General features: G+C 47.5%; 1 protein-coding gene across 1 annotated transcript in view; it reads right to left on the bottom strand.

Annotated features, from left to right (window-relative positions):
• Positions 1-19,038, bottom strand: part of SLC17A8 (solute carrier family 17 member 8) — a 47,752-nt gene that overhangs the window by 16,781 nt on the left and 11,933 nt on the right. The window contains exons 2-3 of the mRNA XM_065414664.1: positions 18,767-19,019; positions 12,923-13,041 (exon numbers count right to left, since the gene is read on the bottom strand). Coding sequence (XP_065270736.1) covers positions 12,923-13,041; positions 18,767-19,019 — 372 coding nt within the window. The remainder of the gene's footprint in view (positions 1-12,922; positions 13,042-18,766; positions 19,020-19,038) is intronic.

Here is a 19,038-nt window from a genome sequence, read left to right as displayed (position 1 = left end):
GAAGGACAGGACAACCCAACTTTCCAATTCAGGTTTACCTAGTACACCTGAGTCTGACTGTGAATCCTTTCAGGCAGGGGAGCCTGGAGTTTTGTGAGTGTAAATAGAGAGCAGTGCAACACTTACTGCACCATAAAAACAGTAACAATAGAAGTGACAGAAAAAGTGTCTGAAACTAAATCATATGACAATCATTTTCTACTTGGCATAAACTGGATGCTTGCCAGCAATGCTTAACTTATAATGAAAGAGGTGCCGTGGTTGAATCAATTAGATGCCAATGCTCAAGCAATTGTTTTACTTTTAGAACTGATGCAGCAAGCCTAGAGGTGCCAGGGCTCTGAACTGCCGAGCCCAGAGGTGCCGGGGCTCTGAACTGCCAAGCCCAGAGGTGCCGGGGCTGAGCCCTGGCACAAATTAAGCACTTCTTGCCACTCCAGGGCCATGGCATATGTAAGCGGGGGAATGGTCCCGCTATTGTGGGGAACTTTCCTGGCTTCTGCACTACCCCGGTGAAGTGGGGTAGCGAAAGGATCAGAGTCCTCGCTCCCACTTCCTTTACCCAGAGGCCTCCCTGCCCTTGAGGACTCCCCTTCCACTCTCCTGTCTGGCAGAGTCCTCGTAAACCCCGACAAGGCTGGGCCCAGGATTCCTGGGGGGCTTGACCCCCAACCCTGCTGTGGTCACCTAGGACAGGGGCTAGGGTGTCCCCACTCCGGGGTACTCTCTTTGCACTGGGCACCTCCCTGACCCACTGATCATTTTATACAATTTAAAGCAAATACAAGTTATTTAATTAACAATTACTTTTAAAAAAGAATAAGGAAAAATGGAAAAGGTTAAAGGAAACACATCACCCTGCTCTGAGGCAGGGAATATCACAAGCAGTGTCTCTGGAACGTCAGGGCAGTTCACAGTCTGTTCCTTGTAGGTCCCGGGCCTCCTTCTCAGGCCCTGGCTGTGCTGCAGAGATGCTGTGGGTTGGACACTTGCTCTGGCGGTGGCCACACGCTCTCAGGCTCTAGGTGGCAGGACCCTTCTTCCCAGCGTCGCCCCCGCCCTGTCAGGGTTACGATCCCCCTCCAAGTCTGGCCTGCAAGGCCTCTTGGCTGAGGTATCTCCCTGCGCTGGGCCCACTGCCAGGGTCCCCCTCACTCTCCCCAGCTGCTCACCGCACCCAGCTCCGGACTGCTCCAGCCCCAGCTCCAGCTCCACTCTGCCTCAGCACGGCTGCTGCTGCTGCTCTGCCTCCAGCTCCCTGGGCTGCTTCTCTGGCCCCTCTGGCTCTGGTTGCTGCAGCTCTGCCCCCAGGACAGGTCTGCTCTGCAGGCTGCTTCTGTAACTCTGCTTTGGGGCTGCAGCTCTGCTCCCAGCAACTTAGCTCAGGCCCCTGCTCTTTCCTGGCTATGCTCTGGCTTTGGGGCTGCAGCTCTGCTCCCAGCAACTTAGCTCAGGCCCCTGCTCTCTCCTGGCTGTGCTCTGGCTTTGGGGCTGCAGCTCTGCTCCCAGCTCAGGATCTGCTCTCCCTGGGCTTTGTCTCTGGCTCTGTGGCTGCGCCTCTGGCCCCTCTGGATCTGGCACGGTTCTGCTCTCCAGCTCAGCTTGGGCCCCTGCTTTCTCCTTTGCTCGGCCCCACTCTGTCTGACCCAGGCAATTCCAGCTCACATGGAGGACGGGACCTCCCTCGCCTCCTGACCCTCTGATTAGCCTGCCCGCCCTGTCAATCAGGCTGATCTGGAGCATTGGCCTCTCCCCATTGTTCCTGGGGACTGTCAGTCTCAGGCTCCTAATTTGCCATCGACCCTTCCCCTTTTAGTACTGGGAGCAAGCCAATCAAAACACCCCCACTGAATGTTAGTAAGGGGGCAACAGTCCCCTCACATTCCCCCTTGCTAAAATACTGCCACATCCACAATATTCACACCGGTACATCCGGGCCCCATAGTAACAACATATACCCACATCATTTTATATCAACAACCCATTAACAATTATCAAAAGAACATTTAACATATTTAACATTCCACATCTACTTCTTAATACCATACATAACAATATTCATTAAAACACTACATAGAACCAATAACATAATTATCTCTAAGTCTAACAGGAAGTACACCCTTATTAGCCCTCTGCGACCTTCTTAAGACTGGTGGTTCGTTACCCATATTTTCTATTTCCCTATCCTCAGGTAATACTGGGTCAGTTTGAAGGATCTGGCCATTCTCGTTAGGGTTTGGGTTTGCCCCACTCTGTCCCCCTCTGTATTCGGTTTGTGGGACTAGAACCATTTCCCAATTGGTTTCAGCCTCCTCGGGGTGTACTGATCTACGCCTCCTATGGTCCCTGTCTGGACTAAGAGTGCAATGTTTCAACTGGTCCCTATGTACTACTCTCTCAGGACCTCCTCGTTCAGGCTGGTTAGCGTACACTGGCAGTTCGGGATTGTTGTGGGTGACCACAGTGTGGGGATTTGGCTTCCATTTGTCCTGTATTTTATTACATCTCCGGCCTCTATGGCTACGAACTGGTACACAGTCACTAGATCTGATGAGAGCCCCACTGGACTTGCTATCATAAGTCCTTTTCCTACTTTGGGCTGTGTCTTTAGTTGTACTGAGAGCAACTTTCCAGGCTGTCTTCAGCCTGTCATGGTGACCTTTGACCTGGTCATCATAATTGGTCACCTCATCCTTAGAAAAGACTTCTTGATGCTTCTCTGGCAACGCCCTTATGTTAGCCACATGTGCAGGAATCAGCCCTTGGCGTGCCGCTTGAACTGGAACTGGCAGTCTCCCATCACATCTTTCTTGAAGAAAGGTAACTCGTCCTCCCTTCTCCCTCGTCACCTGCAGCTCATTTCCTGGTACACAGCTGTGTTCGTCAAGGATCTTCCCTCTCCAAGGAGGAATAATGGTCTTCCGTTTTCTGCCCACTTTAACATTTCCCATATGCCTTGTGGGGCCCAGAGAAAGACTCTGCCTCTCCGCTCGAGCCAGTACTTTACTCAGCACAGCATTCTTCGTAGCGTGCTCGTGACAGTTCATCCTCCTGGTCCCTTTTCCTGGTAAGAGTAGCTCCTTCAGCTCACTAATGATGTTCATCCCTAGAATCCCTGGGACTCCTTCTCCTATATGGCTCCCTTTTGAGGCTTTGTCTTTCAGGATGAAGATGCATTTTCCTGGCAGTGTCTGGCCCATATACTCTATGTCTGCTTCAAGGCACCCCACCACTGGGATTGCCAGTCCATTAACAGCTGTTAGACGTACAAACCGTGTGCTGTGCATGGTCAGGTCCTTGTCCTTCAGATATTTTTGAAAATGCGACTCAGTAATGGTGGTGACTTCTGAGCCAGTATCTAACAAACATCTGGTCTTCACCCCTGCTATGGTTATATCCACTGTCAAGCAGTCCCCGAAAGCTCGGCCACAGAAGTCACTGAATATACTAACATCATCAGGGTCCTTTTCCTCGCTGCTGACACACTGCCCTTTTCCTAGGGACAGCCGTAGAAACCCTTCAGTCCCCACTTGGCCTTCTGATGGTTGGCTGCTTGCTCCCGGTGCCTCTTGAATTTCAGGCGCCTGGGACTCCAGTCTCCTTCTCAGTGTACAATCTCGGCTAGTATGTCCTGGCCTTTCGCAAGTATAACAAATGTATCTTCCCAGCTCGTCCTTCAGTGGGGCTCTTCGGGATCCCGGTGCCCTTGGATACTTTGGCATACTAATGGGATTTTTTTCTTTCATCAACTCGGTCATCACTTTCAGCATCTCCCCCTGTTGGACCGCCAGTTTTTGGACAGCTTCACTTAAGCTTTCCAATGTTAGCTCTGTTTGGGGCAGGGCCTTTTTCCCAGCAGCTGCATTCACTAGGCCCCCACTTCGTGTATGGGGGTTAGGCTTGGCCGCCTCTGCCACAGGAACTTCCTCTTCTTCTGACCACATAATGGCAGCCTGCATGAGTTCATGGAACTTCTTACTGGGCTCTTCTTTAAACCTCCTTTTCATTTCACGTCGGAGGGAGTCATCACGGAGCCCCAGCACCAACTGCTCTTTCAGAACCGTATCTGGGTCTGGAACTCGCTGAGGGTCTCGCCGCTCCACTTTGCTCATTCTCTCCTGGAGGTCATATGCGTAGGCCCGGACAGTTTCACCAGGCTCCTGCTTTCTCTCAAAAAACTCCTTTAGTCGGGTTCCAATAGGTACCTTGTCTCCATACACTTCTAGGAGGAGTTCAAATACCTTTTTCACATCTTTCTTGTCTGCCACTGCCATGAACTTTACTGTGGCCTTGGCCTGGCCCTTGAGGTGCTCCTCTATGAAGTCCACATGATCTTCTTCAGGTACTCTTAGCACACGCAGAGCCGCCTTCACAGACTTGACCCACTCCTCTACTGTAATGTCTCCTGGTCTAGTCGGGAAGCCACCAAACTCCGTGACCTTCCGCTCCCGTGGACATAAATAGTAGGGGGTTTCTTAGCTTCTGCTGTCTGTTGGTCTATTACTGCCTTGGCCAGCGATAAGGCTTCTCTCTGTTCAGTTCTAGCTTGCTGTAATGCCTCCGCTTGGTCTGATAATCTGCGCTGAAGTTCAGCAAACTGGGTTCGTAGTTCTTCAATTCCAGCCATGGTAGGGTGCTCAACCAGGCCCGGACCGTGCTACTAGAACTTAACCAGAAAACCAATGGGATGGACCCTGTGGATAGGATCCTGTTCGTGACGCCAATTATGTAAGCGGGGGAATGGTCCCGCTATTGTGGGGAACTTTCCTGGCTTCTGCACTACCCCGGTGAAGTGGGGTAGCGAAAGGATCTGAGTCCTCGCTCCCACTTCCTTTACCCAGAGGCCTCCCTGCCCTTGAGGACTCCCCTTCCACTCTCCTGTCTGGCAGAGTCCTCGTAAACCCCGACAAGGCTGGGCCCAGGATTCCTGGGGGGCTTGACCCCCAACCCTGCTGTGGTCACCTAGGACAGGGGCTAGGGTGTCCCCACTCCGGGGTACTCTCTTTGCACTGGGCACCTCCCTGACCCACTGATCATTTTATACAATTTAAAGCAAATACAAGTTATTTAATTAACAATTACTTTTAAAAAAGAATAAGGAAAAATGGAAAAGGTTAAAGGAAACACATCACCCTGCTCTGAGGCAGGGAATATTACAAGCAGTGTCTCTGGAACGTCAGGGCAGTTCACAGTCTGTTCCTTGTAGGTCCCGGGCCTCCTTCTCAGGCCCTGGCTGTGCTGCAGGGACGCTGTGGGTTGGACACTTGCTCTGGCGGTGGCCACACGCTCTCAGGCTCTAGGTGGCAGGACCCTTCTTCCCAGCGTCGCCCCCGCCCTGTCAGGGTTACGATCCCCCTCCAAGTCTGGCCTGCAAGGCCTCTTGGCTGAGGTATCTCCCTGCGCTGGGCCCACTGCCAGGGTCCCCCTCACTCTCCCCAGCTGCTCACCGCACCCAGCTCCGGACTGCTCCAGCCCCAGCTCCAGCTCCACTCTGCCTCAGCACGGCTGCTGCTGCTGCTCTGCCTCCAGCTCCCTGGGCTGCTTCTCTGGCCTCTCTGGCTCTGGTTGCTGCAGCTCTCCTCCCAGGGCAGATCTGCTCTGCAGGCTGCTTCTGTAACTCTGCTTTGGGGCTGCAGCTCTGCTCCCAGCAACTTAGCTCAGGCCCCTGCTCTCTCCTGGCTGTGCTCTGGCTTTGGGGCTGCAGCTCTGCTCCCAGCTCAGGATCTGCTCTCCCTGGGCTTTGTCTCTGGCTCTGTGGCTGCGCCTCTGGCCCCTCTGGATCTGGCACGGTTCTGCTCTCCAGCTCAGCTTGGGCCCCTGCTTTCTCCTTTGCTCGGCCCCACTCTGTCTGACCCAGGCAATTCCAGCTCACATGGAGGACGGGACCTCCCTCGCCTCCTGACCCTCTGATTAGCCTGCCCGCCCTGTCAATCAGGCTGATCTGGAGCATTGGCCTCTCCCCATTGTTCCTGGGGACTGTCAGTCTCAGGCTCCTAATTTGCCATCGACCCTTCCCCTTTTAGTACTGGGAGCAAGCCAATCAAAACACCCCCACTGAATGTTAGTAAGGGGGCAACAGTCCCCTTACACATAGATGAAGCACCTACTTGCCTGTCTGAGTCCTCATATATGGCATTTGGATGCCCTCTTAAAGAATTCATTTAAAAACTGGACCTACAGTGCCACAGGGAAGAAAATAGAAAAAATAGACAGTGGGAATAATAAGGTGGAAAGAAGGTGCCTGACAAAAAATGGGAATCTTTATTTAGTTAGTATTATTAATAGAAGAATTAAGTAAAACTTACTGTATTTCTTATATTTTCATACCTTGTTGACAAAAATCTATGAATTTCATTTCTATACAACAAATCAGTTCTGTGGATTGCATTACATATGCTATGCATCTCCTAGGTTCACTAATCCAATGTCTCTGAAAATTATTAAACTTCATATCACCAAGACCCAGCTTAATGATCATGTCACAGTAGTGATCCCTGATAAGACGTCTACAGTAGTAAGAGGACATTTGCAAACCACCTTTTTAAATTTAATGAGCCAGATTCTTGGCTGGGTTCTGTCCCCATTGCACTGCCAGAGTCTCAAATCAACCAGATCCAGCTCACTGAGAATTATCCTAGTCTGGGGGAGCTCTCACCTGGTGCAAAGTTGAAGCATCAGGTCCCTGTGACACCATCCACTCATGCACATATTTGGCCCTGATGCACAGGGACCATAGCCAGTTGGCAGACATTAAAGCAGTCCCCCAGGCTGCTAGCTTAGAATCACAGAAATGTGGGGCTGGAAGGGATCTCAAGAGGTCCTCTAGTCCCTCCCCCTCATGCCAGAGCTAGATTTATACCGAGCATGCCTTCACCCCTCTCTGGGTAGAACCACAAGTTCTACCACTCTCAGACTGGATCTCTGGGGAGCAACCCCCCCCCCCCTTTACCAACCATGTTAATCTGACAGGTCTAACTGTCTTTGGCATCTGTCAGCTCTTTTCACCCTGTGACAGCAGCTGATTAAAGTGGCTCAAAAACAACTTCTTCAAAACAAAGCTTTATGTATTCACCCAAATGAACAGAGCACACAAAGCAAAAGGATTAAAAAAAAAAAAAAAAAAGGCTGGCTTATCTGACTGGGGTCTTACCTACACTCTATTGTTTCCTTGCCAGCTTTTGTAAGTTCCCCTCAGCCCAGCCCCGACCCCTCTGCCCCCTCTGTCCAAGAAAGGCAACCCGCTTGCTGCCATTTCTCCCTCTCTGTGTCTCTGTCAGTTGCTGTCCCAGGGCACTCAACTCCCTCCCCCCCCTTCTTCTTTGCCAGACCAGCATCATTAAGGTTTTAGCATCCCCTCTGGTCCTAGGTTCAAGTCTGGGCAAATAAACCTTGCCAGCCTAGCTGTAACTACACAGGGGGTATTGCCCAATTAACTTCCCCATTGTTTCCTCAAGGATCTTTGTTATTACCTGGACTGTACCTTATCTTTGCCATTGTTTTGTTTCCTGTTTGTCTCCAAACAGACTCCTTTGATTTAGCTCCTTGTAGTCTGGCCTGATAACAGGTAAATTGCAGTGCACCTGGTATTCATAAAACTAAAAAACACATCGCTCCCTCATTCTCCACAATCACAGTAGTGCCTACAAACCCAAGGTCCCTTTGGGTGCTGAGTGTTATACATCAGCAAAGAAGACAGTCTCGGCCTTTGACAGCTCCTGTGACAAGCAGGACTCAGCTGAGGGACACAACAGACAAATGGGGTGGGAGGGCACAGTGACAATAAAATGAACAGAGTCAATATGAAAAGTGTTCCAAGAATCACAATGCCAAAAAATGGCAGTGGAAGCAAATGGTCACCCAGGGACATTTAAAGGGCCATTTTCAAAGCTGAGTGAATATTTAGTTGTGCTACATCCGTTATCACCAAAGGAGGTGAGGGGTTGGCTACACTGGCCACGCGTTGCCATCAAGAGAAATGTATTCTTTATTATAATGCTGTAGGAGTCCTCACACTTCAGGGAATTACAGTGCATTCAGAGGTGAAAGTAAGCCGGTATGCCCCAGTACAGCATACTGAACGGGACGGATCGGCTTCCCTTGGCGGCAATTGCCGCCAGTGCCCTGCTGCCAGAGCCCTGGGGTAGCAGCAGCGGGGCTCCATCAGTGATTTAAAGGGTCCTGGGCTGCAGCAGCCGCTACCGCCCCACCCCTTAAAATAGCTGCCGGAGCCCTGCTGCAGCCTCCCCAGGGCTCCGGCAGCAGGGCTCCAGGGATGGTTTAAAGGACCCAGAGTGGTAGCAGCAGCCGGTGCCCCGGGCCCTTTAAATCACCGCCAGAGCCCACGGCTGCCGCTGCTACCCCGGGGCTCCAGCAGCACGGCTCGGGTGGCGATTTAAAGGGCTCAGGGCTCCCACTGCCGCTACCCTCCGGGGCCCTTTAAATCACCACCCGAGCCCCGCTGCTGGAGCCCTGGGGTAGCGGCGGCGGAGCTCTGGCAGTGATTTAAAAGGCCGGGGGCTCCCGGCTACCGCTACTGCAGCAGAGCCCCTGGCCCTTTAAAGCTCTGCCAGAGGCTGGGGCCTCCTCCGATGGTGATTTAAAGGGCCCGGGGCTCCACTACGGTAGCGGCAGCTGGAGCCCCGGGGCCCTTTAAATCACCCCCGGGGCTCCCAGCCGCCTCTGCAGCTGGGAGCTCCGGGGGTGATTTAGAGGGCCCGGGGCTCCCAGCTGCTGCTACCACCGCCACAGCCCCGGGCCCTTTAAATCCTGATTTAAAGTGCCGGGGGATTTAAAGGCCCTGCCTCTTCCGGTGGAGGCCATGCCTCTTCTGGTTGAGGCCCCACCCCCTCCTAAGGACTCTGGAGTACTGGTAAGTCCTTTAAGTTACTTTCACCCCTGAGTGCATTCCATAGGAATGTAGGTAAAAAAGCGAGGGAAAGAATGATCCACAGGGAAAGAGTAGGATTTATTTTCCACTTGCACAGTTCTAATAACTGAATTCACATTCTGTATTGTTTCATTACATATAATTTCTTTGTATGCCAAAGATATAAATAAGAGTGGCTGAGCTAGAATTAGCTAGGGTTTTGCTACTATTTATGAGGGTGAGGAATGTTTGCAAAAACAGCCATCATCTTGCCAGCAGTGCAGTACGTTGTATCTAAGATAAACTGGTCTCTTCCTTGGCTAAAAATAGCCCAGTGTTTCTAATTCATTCATGTATTCTTTTCTCCTCACCATTCAGGTCCCTGGCAAGCTGCCACTGTGAAATCAGAACAGAGTTCTTAAATGATGGACTCTGCTGACCAATGGTGTTTTATTCCTGAAAGCCAATATCAGGATGCGCCTCAGGTTCAGTGTCTCTTTATTAGCAAATAACAATGGACAAGTTAAAATGGTACTTTACAGTAGTCAGACATATTTTTTAATGGTGAGCAGTAAGTTAAGGGGACACTGTCATTAAATGGTTGATGAACTTTTCAAGTCAATGTGGATCTGTGGAAACGTTGGGTAATTTATGATTTCACATCAAATTGAAGGGAAATTTGTGGGTTTGGGTGGTTTTGAATCACTTCCAGAGCAAAACCAGGTTACCCAGTGTGTTTTCAGCTGAGCTTTGCACTGAGAATTGAAATTATTATTATAAATTATTTGTATTATAGTAGGGCTTAGAGAGTTCAGCTGAGTTTGAGGTTCCATGGTGCTACACTCAGTACAAACATGTGGTGAGACAGTCCTTGTCCCAAAGAGCTTGGAGTGTAAGCAGACAGGATCAACAAAGGAAAGGGGAAAAGAAATAAATACTACCACCATTTATAGAAGGGGCACAGGGAGATCAAACAACCTCCCCAAGTTCACAAAGAGAGTCTGTAGCAGAGTCAGGAATTGAGCCCAGACCTCCTACGTACTGTCCAGGTCCTTAATAATAATAATAATATATGGAGATATACCTATCTCATAGAACTGGAAGGGACCTTGAAAGGTCAAGTCCAGTCCCCTGCCTTCACTAGCAGGACCAATTTTTTGCCCCAGATCCCTAAATGGCCCCCTCAAGGATTGAACTCACAACCCTGGGTTTAGCAAGCCAATGCTCAAACCACTGAGCTATCCCTCAACAAGGCCATCCTTCCTCTTCTAAGGCCTGGTCCCCACTAACCCCCCACTTCGGACTAAGGTACGCAAATTCAGCTATATTAATAACTCCCCCGTCGATGCTGCGTACTCCTCTCGCCGAGCTGGAGTACCGGCGTCGATGGCGAGCACTTCCGGGATCGATCCCAGAACATCGATTGCCTGCCGCCGGACCCTCCGGTAAGTGTAGATGTACCCTTAAAGAGAAACTTGGGATGGTGGTGAACCCACCGGGACTGAATCTGGAGAAAATGGTTCCATGAACACAAGTGAAAACAAGGGAGTTTGGAGTACCTCTAGAAATAAACCTTAATACTACAACTGCAAATAGAAATTCTCTTTTAGGGAATTTTCAGGGACCTAGTCTGTCTCAAGAACCTGAGTTCTAAACATACTTATCAAAGTCAAGTCCTTAAGGCCACAGTATACTGCAGAGATGACAACTATGAAAGTCATGTGGCCACAGAAGTATTACACTGTGTGCATCAATAGCATGATATGTGTCTAGGGATGGATATAATAAATGCAGTTAGGTCACAATCACCTATGATTTTGTTGTTTACAAGAAAATAGAGGAAACAGAACCAAAAATTTATTTGACCAAAGAGCAAAGTACAACGTATTGCAATTTTTAAAAAGTCAATAAAAGCTGGAGAAAATTGTTACATCTGTATCTGTTTCTCTGAGAATCTATTCTGCGACTTAGAAACAGGATATGGAGGCTCTGATGCAAAGTGAACATGGTAAACAAGTAGTATAATTAATGCTAGAAACTGTAACAGTAGCTTGCCACTTACTGTATAAAACCTAACTGACTTCTTGCCTGTGAGGTACGGAAAGTAATACACCCATTTAAGGTTCCCATCCCAGCACCAATTTCTCTGCTGAATTGGTTGAGTTTGGTTATTAGAGTTCAAACAGGCATATTGAGACCATAAATTATGAGTCACAGAATTACATATACCAGCTGATATGGACATATTCTGTACTTTTTCAATACAAGTACATGGAAACCGCTACCAAAATGTCACAAAAGTGTTTTTGATGGTGTTTGTTGTTGTTGTTTTTTAATATTACAAGCAATAACTTTGTTATTTAAAATAGGGACATTTGATACACTATAAATTTCACTATAGAAAGAATGCACTGTATTGAATTCACATTTCCATTAGATTGTGTGTAATTTGCAGCATATTTGGATTGTAGAAATGGATACATGTATTTTAAATCAGCTGTAAGGTCTCACAGATTCATCTTCCCACCAAGAGTGCTATTTCTCAGACTTAAAAAAAAAAAAAAAAAGATTTCTTCAGCTTTACTCAGTAAAATATTGGTAGGTTTGTGGAAGTTTGAGTTGGTCCATTCTGTGGGTAGCTCAGAGAGATCAAAAGACTGGTGATACAACTATGGTCAGGCTAGCTGGTTTGTGGACTGGGTAGATAAGATAAACACTGAGCTCAGGCAATTTTGTCTGGTGGAGGAATCAAGAGTAGAGGATGCTAACTTTGTAGAAGGAATGATGCAAACTAAGCTCAGAGTACATTTTGGAAGAGGCAATCTTTGGAGAGGGGTTGGAGCCCTGCACCATTCCCGCCCCTCCCCCCACCCCTTTTCTTATATATATATATATATATATATATATATATATATATATAGTTTAAAAAACCTGGTTAACAATATTAGAGATAGTGCCACCCTGAAAACCACCAGACAATTTGAGACAACCTTATCCATCCATCACCTATGTTCATGCTTCAAATCCTGGAAACACTTCAAAGAAATGTTTGAAGATACTTTTTACTTTAACAAAACTAGCTATTTTTCATTAAGTTCATTCTGAAAACAACTGAGTGGGGTTTTTTAACTTAAATTTTATTAAAAATCAGCAAGCTTGAAAAATGGCTGCACAAATTCGTAAAGTCTGATGAAGTTACAAGAAACTGAAAACAGAGGTTTTAATGCAAAGTGCTAGGCAGCCTTAGCCATAGATGTTACTACTAGCTCAGCCCATAATACAGGTATGTAAGTGAAGGTCTATCTGTATTTTTGTGTGTGTGCGCGCTTTCAGGATAGCATCTTTAAATAGCTCCACAATTCCAATATGCACCTCTTCAAAACCTGTGAACGGCATCTCTATACATTAGGGACCCTTGAAGAGAAAAAGCTGAAGTTTCTGTGTGAATCTATTTCAGGGATAAGTTGAGCCAAAATAGCATTAGGAAAATCTTTGAAAAGCAAATGACAGGGACATGTTTAAATCCCCTTGTGTGATTTGCCCAAAACTTTTCAGAAAACATTTTCTGGGATGACATGATACACAAAAATTTCAGATAGACTAAGTGGTTTGGGTTATATTAGGAGTGCATTTCTTTGACCTTTCCTACTCTAACACAAATACAAAGTGATATGTATATTAAACACCTGCAAACCCACCCACCCCCAACAAAAAACCCTACCAAAACAAGACACTCCATTGCACATATTTCTGTCCCCTGGGGAGAGGACGAGAGAACAAACAACATGTGATAGATGTTAGTCACCTCACGTAATTTGCTATTGGAATGCACTCAGGTACTATGGTGATGAGTGCAATGTAGTAACCTATTAGAACAGAGTTGGAAATCAAGCTTAGACTGGGAAGCTAGCTCCAATTTTAGCTACAGAGGGAGTAGCACCACTCGGTAATAGACATAAATACCACATATTGATTTCCACCCATAATATCCCTGAAATACATTTATCACAATAAAATGTTATGTTAAATGATGTAACAGTGATCATTTTATCTTACCTGTTAGCAGCTAGTTTGTTTGAGATAAACCCTCCTGGAATTTGTGTCACAATGTAACCCCAGAAAAATGAGCCATGTATAAGTCCTACTGTCTCTGGATCCCAGCTGAACTGAGCTTTCTGCAAATGAAACAGCATTTTAACGATAAGGTGAATATTTAACATCTTGATTGCAGGATAAATCCTGTTTGGAAGTTGTTTAAAAGTCACCATTTGAGCCACACTTCCCATAGTACTATGGATACCATACACTGGACGTGTACAGACTTCTTCTCAACCCGTTACAGCAGGGGTATGACAATTAGCTCATTAAATAGCACCTCAAAACACATTTGAGATAATCCCTTTAGCAGTCAAGTTTTGATTCTGGGGTTCAACCAGGATAAAGCCAAGGACGGGCCTTCCTCAGTCAAGTCTTTGTGCAACTACCTCCCGGTACTGATCTGCCTTAACGATTTTTGAGGCCCTAATAGCAATCCCCTTTTATTCCTTTTCTTTGCATTAACAGGGAACTGATCTCTTTCATCTGGTGAGTTAGGTCCCTGGCAGTTATCACGTTTGCCCTGTGCCACATCCTTTGTTTTGGGTGGGATGCATATTTGGACCCTTTGGTTCTTTTTAATTTGATTGCAGTGTTTTTATTGTTGAGCCCTTAGATTCCTAGCATGAACCACCTGTGTTCAGTGGTGTGTGTGTGTGTAGGGAGGGAGGGAAGGGGGAAGATGGGGATGAAACACCCAAAGAGGAGACACTCTGCTGGCTAGTGGGGAGAGATGGCTCCTTAAAACAAACCTGGATAAAATTAGCTAGCTAGGTATTTTATATTAGATTAAATGTGATAAGAATTATATTAGTTTTAAATTAGGGTACTAGTGCAATCACCACAGACGCTCACAGATGATCCATAGCCTACAAATGTCTGATGAACAGACACATGCCTGGACTATGTGCATCTGTCCCTATTTAATGTAATTGAATTAGGAGATATTTTCAGTCTGCCTCTCAAAGCTCTCCCTGCAAGAGGCTGTTACCGTTCTTTGTAAGCATGCTTAAATGAGCCTGTGTGACAACCTTTGTTTGGATCAACCTTCTATTGCTGGGCATAGGAGAAGTGTGCCATTCTGTTTCACGGTCATCCTGATAGTATGGAAACAGAGAGGAGGGGTAATTAGCCTTCAAATGAATCTTTCGAAGACAGCACCGTCATTTATATTGGGAATCAGGAAGCCTCACTAAAACACTACCCAAAAAATGGAAACTAAAGAAAGTCCTTAGCAGTGACATTTTGGTTTATGTTTGTGCCTTTCTACATGCTACAAGGCAGACTCAGTTCGCCCGGTTAGATTTTTTTCAAACAAACAAAATGCAAAACAGTTTCTCATTTTGATCAGACACTTTAATTAGCCAGTCACTCTAACAAAGAGCTGAAAACATTGCTCTCACCCATCAATACAAAACTCAGATGAGATCATGCTAGTGGGCTGGGGTATTTTTTATGGTTATTTTTTCAAGTGCATTAATTAACTTTGCAGAATGTCCCCATTTTCTATTAATGATTTCTAGTTTAAAGCTTAAAATAATGGTCAGTCCTGAGAGCAAAAAGGACTAACCAGTGTCTTGGTGTTTGAAAGACCTATAAGGGGCACCTTGTCGAGAAGATGGAAGGATTTATGCCCAGAGCAGAGTAAGGAGTAAATCAAGACTTGTGGGCACGGGCAGTCCCATCTCAACCAGCCTCTTCTCATCTGGGCACTCCTGCTCTCCCCTGGCCTGTGTAGAAGATATATTCTGCTTCTTACCAAGTCCTGCCTCATTGGGAGAAGCAGCATAGGCTGGATGGATCCTAGAAATCAGGAATTAGACAGAATAAGCACAGGGCCAGCAGGCAGCCCCAGGCTCAGGGACTGGCCAATGGTGACTACCAGTGGGGAAGAAGTAGTAGGCTTTCCATCCACTTTTGCGGGGCTCATTTGGTGCTTGCAGAGTCTGATCAGTTTGTTTAGCAGATGGGAGGAGAAGGAGGGAGAAGAACAGGAAAGTTTGTGGAGCCACAGCATGATGGGAAGGGTTTATCCAGCTACCATCTTCCACTTAGAACCATAAGAAAGAAACGTCTTGTCTTTAGAGCCATAGGGGTGGGAAAGTCCCTGTGATCACAAGTAGAACTGATCAGCATTTTTTAGTCTTGAAAAATACTCTGGGCCCTTTTTAAATTTCTAAAAACTGGTGAAATTTTTGAAAAAAAAATTCATGAAGATTTTGACTTTTTTCAAGCAACTCTAATAACAAACTGTTTGGTAGCAGCAAGAAAGTCCCATTAGACCTGAGCTGATGACTTGGAAAAGTGTGTACAATGGCAAAACAAAGGCTATCCATAGGCAGGCAGGTAAGACTATGTTGCCCTGCTATGTCTGGGAGTAATATGATGCTTTGCACTTCCATAGTAAATGGCCTTTGTACAAGGAGCAAAAAGCACATTAAAAATGTAAGTTAAAGCTTAATACTCCTGTGAAATAGGTTATTATCCCCATTTTAGAAATCAGTCAAAAGACACAGAAAAGATAAGTAACACAGTCAAGTTCACACTGGGAGCCAGTAGCAGAGCCAGGCATGGGACCCAAAAGTCTTATGGCAATTTTTTTACGGGAATTTAGGTGCCTAGTGAGATTTTTCAAAGCATCTAGATGCTTAATTCAAATTGAAATGAATGGAAGTTGGGCGGCTACGTAGTTTTGAAAATTAAAAAAAAAAAAAAAATTTATGGAGATATCCTGTCTCCTAGAACTGGAAGGGACCTTGAAAGGTCACCGAGTCCAGCCCCCTGCCTTCACTAGCAGGACCAAGTACTGATTTTTGCCCCCGATCCCTAAGTGGCCCCCTCAAGGATTGAACTCACAACCCTGGGTTTAACAGGCCAATGCTCAAACCACTGAGCTATCCCTCCCCCCGACAAATCCCACTAGGCATCTATCTGCACCTTTAAAAATCTGGCCCTAAGGTACCAGTCACATGCTCTAAGGCAGGGGTCGGCAACGTTCGGCACGCGGCTCGCCAGGGTAAGCACCCTGGCGGGCCGGGCCAGTTTATTTACCTGCTGACGTGGCAGGTTTGGCCGATCGTGGCCCCCACTGGCCGCGGTTCGCCGTCCCGGGCCAATGGGGGCGGCGGGAAGCCGCGGCCAGCACATCCCTTGGCCCGCGCCGCTTCCCACTGCCCCCATTGGCCCGGGACGGCGAACTACGGCGAGTGGGGGCCGTGATCGGCCGAACCTGCCGCGTCAGCAGGTAAATAAACTGGCCCGGCCCGCCAGGGTGCTTACCCTGGCGAGCCGCGTGCCGAACGTTGCCGACCCCTGCTCTAAGGACTTGAAAAACTCTCATTGATGTTAATGGAGCAGAATCAAACCCTGACTACTGGACTTCACTATTTCTCCGATAAAAGCAACAGAACAACCTGAGAAAGGATTATTTCTCTACTTAAATAAAGACACTCCTTTAAGACCTCACATCAGTCACTCTGGTTGTGGGACCAGCAATTTTGATCCTGGGGTACTTGATGACAACAATCTATTTTTTCCCTCACTGCAGTTAAGTTAAAGACCCAGCCACTGATGGAATGATGGAAGACATCAAAAGTAAAGAATAATTGTAGGATTTAAAAAAATAAATCAGACATTGCTGACCAAATTTTTTTTTTAATTAATTTTTGTAAAGTTAGGCCCCTAAAACCAAACTGAGGCAGTGGCCTGATTCTCAAAAGTACCCTATTGCCACAGTTGCCAACTTTCACGTGGTAAATAAGCACCTCGACTTTCACAATAAACCAAAAATCAAGCTAATCCCATTTCAAAACAAGGCCAAAACAAGCCAATCCCTAACAGCCCCAACACTCTATATGACTAGATCCCACCCAAGGCCGGCTCTGCCTTTTTTGCCGCCCCAGGCAAAAAAGCCTCCCGCCGCCCCCCGGCGGGGAGCGCGGCAGGGGAGGGCGCCGAGCCCGGCCGGGGCCCCGCTCTCCCCGACCGGCCGGAGCGCCGGGGGGAGGGCGGCGAGCCCGGCCGGGGCCCCGCTCTCCCCGACCGGCCGGAGCGCCGGGAGGAGGGCGGCGAGCCCGGCCGCGACCCCACTCTCCGCGGCCGGCCGGAGTGCCAGGGGGAGGGCGGTGAGCCCGGCCTCGGCCCCGCTCTCCCCGAGCGCCGCCCCCCTCCAGGTGCCGCCCCAAGCACATGCTTGGTAGGCTGGTGCCTGGAGCCGGCCCTGATCCCGCCGGCACGCAGTCTGGGACTGTTATGGGCCCACCGTGCACCCCTGACTCTCTCCCTCTGTTGCCCCAGCTTGACCCTTGACCCTGCTTGCCAGGAGCCGATCAAAAAAAGAAGCAACAAGCAACTCACAAGCCAATTAAACCAAAAACAAGCCCGATTTCTGCATTTTTTTTTCCCCACAGGGTTTGGCATGTCTGCCTATCGATCCTCTTTGCTAGGTTCTCAGCACTGAATTCATCAATGACCTGATTTTCAAAAATTAGGATTTAGGAGCCTATCCTTTAGGCACCTGTTTTTTAAAACTTTGGCCCTATATGCATAATAGGATCATCCGGAGTTACACTAGCTAGGATAAATGTACAGGGCATATCAACCTTTCGCTCCAGAACATAAAACAACTAATTACGACTGAGGATTAGGAAAGACCTTCCCCCTTAGCTATACTCTTGATAACTGTTTATTATGGAGGTTCTTATACCTTCCTCGGACATTTCGGATATTGGCTGCTATCAGAGCCAGGATACTGTTCTGATCATGATAACCCTCATGTTTCTTCCCCATTTAGCATCTTATCATTTGGGGATCTTTCTGCAAAAGGAATGACGAGGAAAAAAATCGATAGGCTGGGCTGGGCTGCTGCTCCTTGTATACAAGTAGCTCCCTGTCCCCCAAGAGTTACTAGCTTTTGCACACTCAACTTCCCTTCTCTGTTGCTTCCCACTTGCCAGACCTGGCTGCAGAACACCCTTCGTTTTGGGAGGGACTGCTCCAAAAACAATGTTTTTTTAAAGCATGGTGGGGAGAAGTTTAGAAGCAATGCTATTAGATTTGTCTTCTCTACCTCCACCAGCCCCCTTCCCATGGCAATGCACAGGAATCCCCATGCATTTATCTGACAATATACCCTGGGCCATAAGAGAACCAATAAATTGGGTATTAAACAGTAAAAATGTCCAAGCCTAAATAAAACATGAGGCATGAAATACTTCTGGCTAAAGGCAAAACAACCCAAAAAATGTCAATTGTACCTTGCATGGAAAAGCTAAAAATCTTAGCATGTCAATTTCTTGGCTTAATCTAATGTTAAAGTAAGCAGTTTGGAACTCAGAAACAGCCCACTGGACTCAGAACAAGCATTGTACAGGCCACAGCAAGGCAACCTTGTCTATATGCTGCGCTCAACCCTGACCCAGAGGGACCTAACCCTGACCCACAGGGGACCACCTGTGGGACTCAAAGGCAGTTTTGGGGGAAGCCATTATAAGTAGAGGGTGCTCAGCACCTTCTTTGGACCAGTGTATGCCCATGGCATTGTGTAAAAGATGTAGGTTTCTATAAGTAGGCCCAGCTTGTGGTTAAGATATTGGACTGAGACACGCAAGAGCCAAATTCAATTTATGTCTCTGCCACAGACTTCCTGTGTGATCTTGGGTTAGTCTCTCTGTGTCTCCATTTTCCCATCTGCAATAGCACTTCCCTACCTCACTGTGGTGTTGTGAAGGTTAGTATTTGTGAGATACTTGGATGGTGCGGTGATGGGGGCCAGATAAGAACGAAGACCAATAGATGCTTCTTTACCTGAAGCTCTGGTTTTCCATTCACATAGACGGTGCTGTTGTTAACCATTTCCACTATGGCAACACCCAGATTGCACCTAATTCCAAAAGAAATGCAAAAGCCCAGACCACTCATTATGGCAATGATGTAGCGCTTGGGTAGTCCACAGCAATAGCAGTCACATAGGGGAGGTTTGTGAGTGGTTGCCAGCACAGGCCTTCCCTCTTCAGTCAATTCAATGTGGTCTTCTTCTGTGTTGGATCCATCAATTTTTCTAAAAGGACATGGAGAAA

Source organism: Emys orbicularis, chromosome 1 (genome assembly GCF_028017835.1).
Source record: "Emys orbicularis isolate rEmyOrb1 chromosome 1, rEmyOrb1.hap1, whole genome shotgun sequence".
Lineage (NCBI taxonomy): Eukaryota > Metazoa > Chordata > Testudines > Emydidae > Emys > Emys orbicularis.
This window is presented reverse-complemented; position numbering and strand designations above follow the sequence as displayed.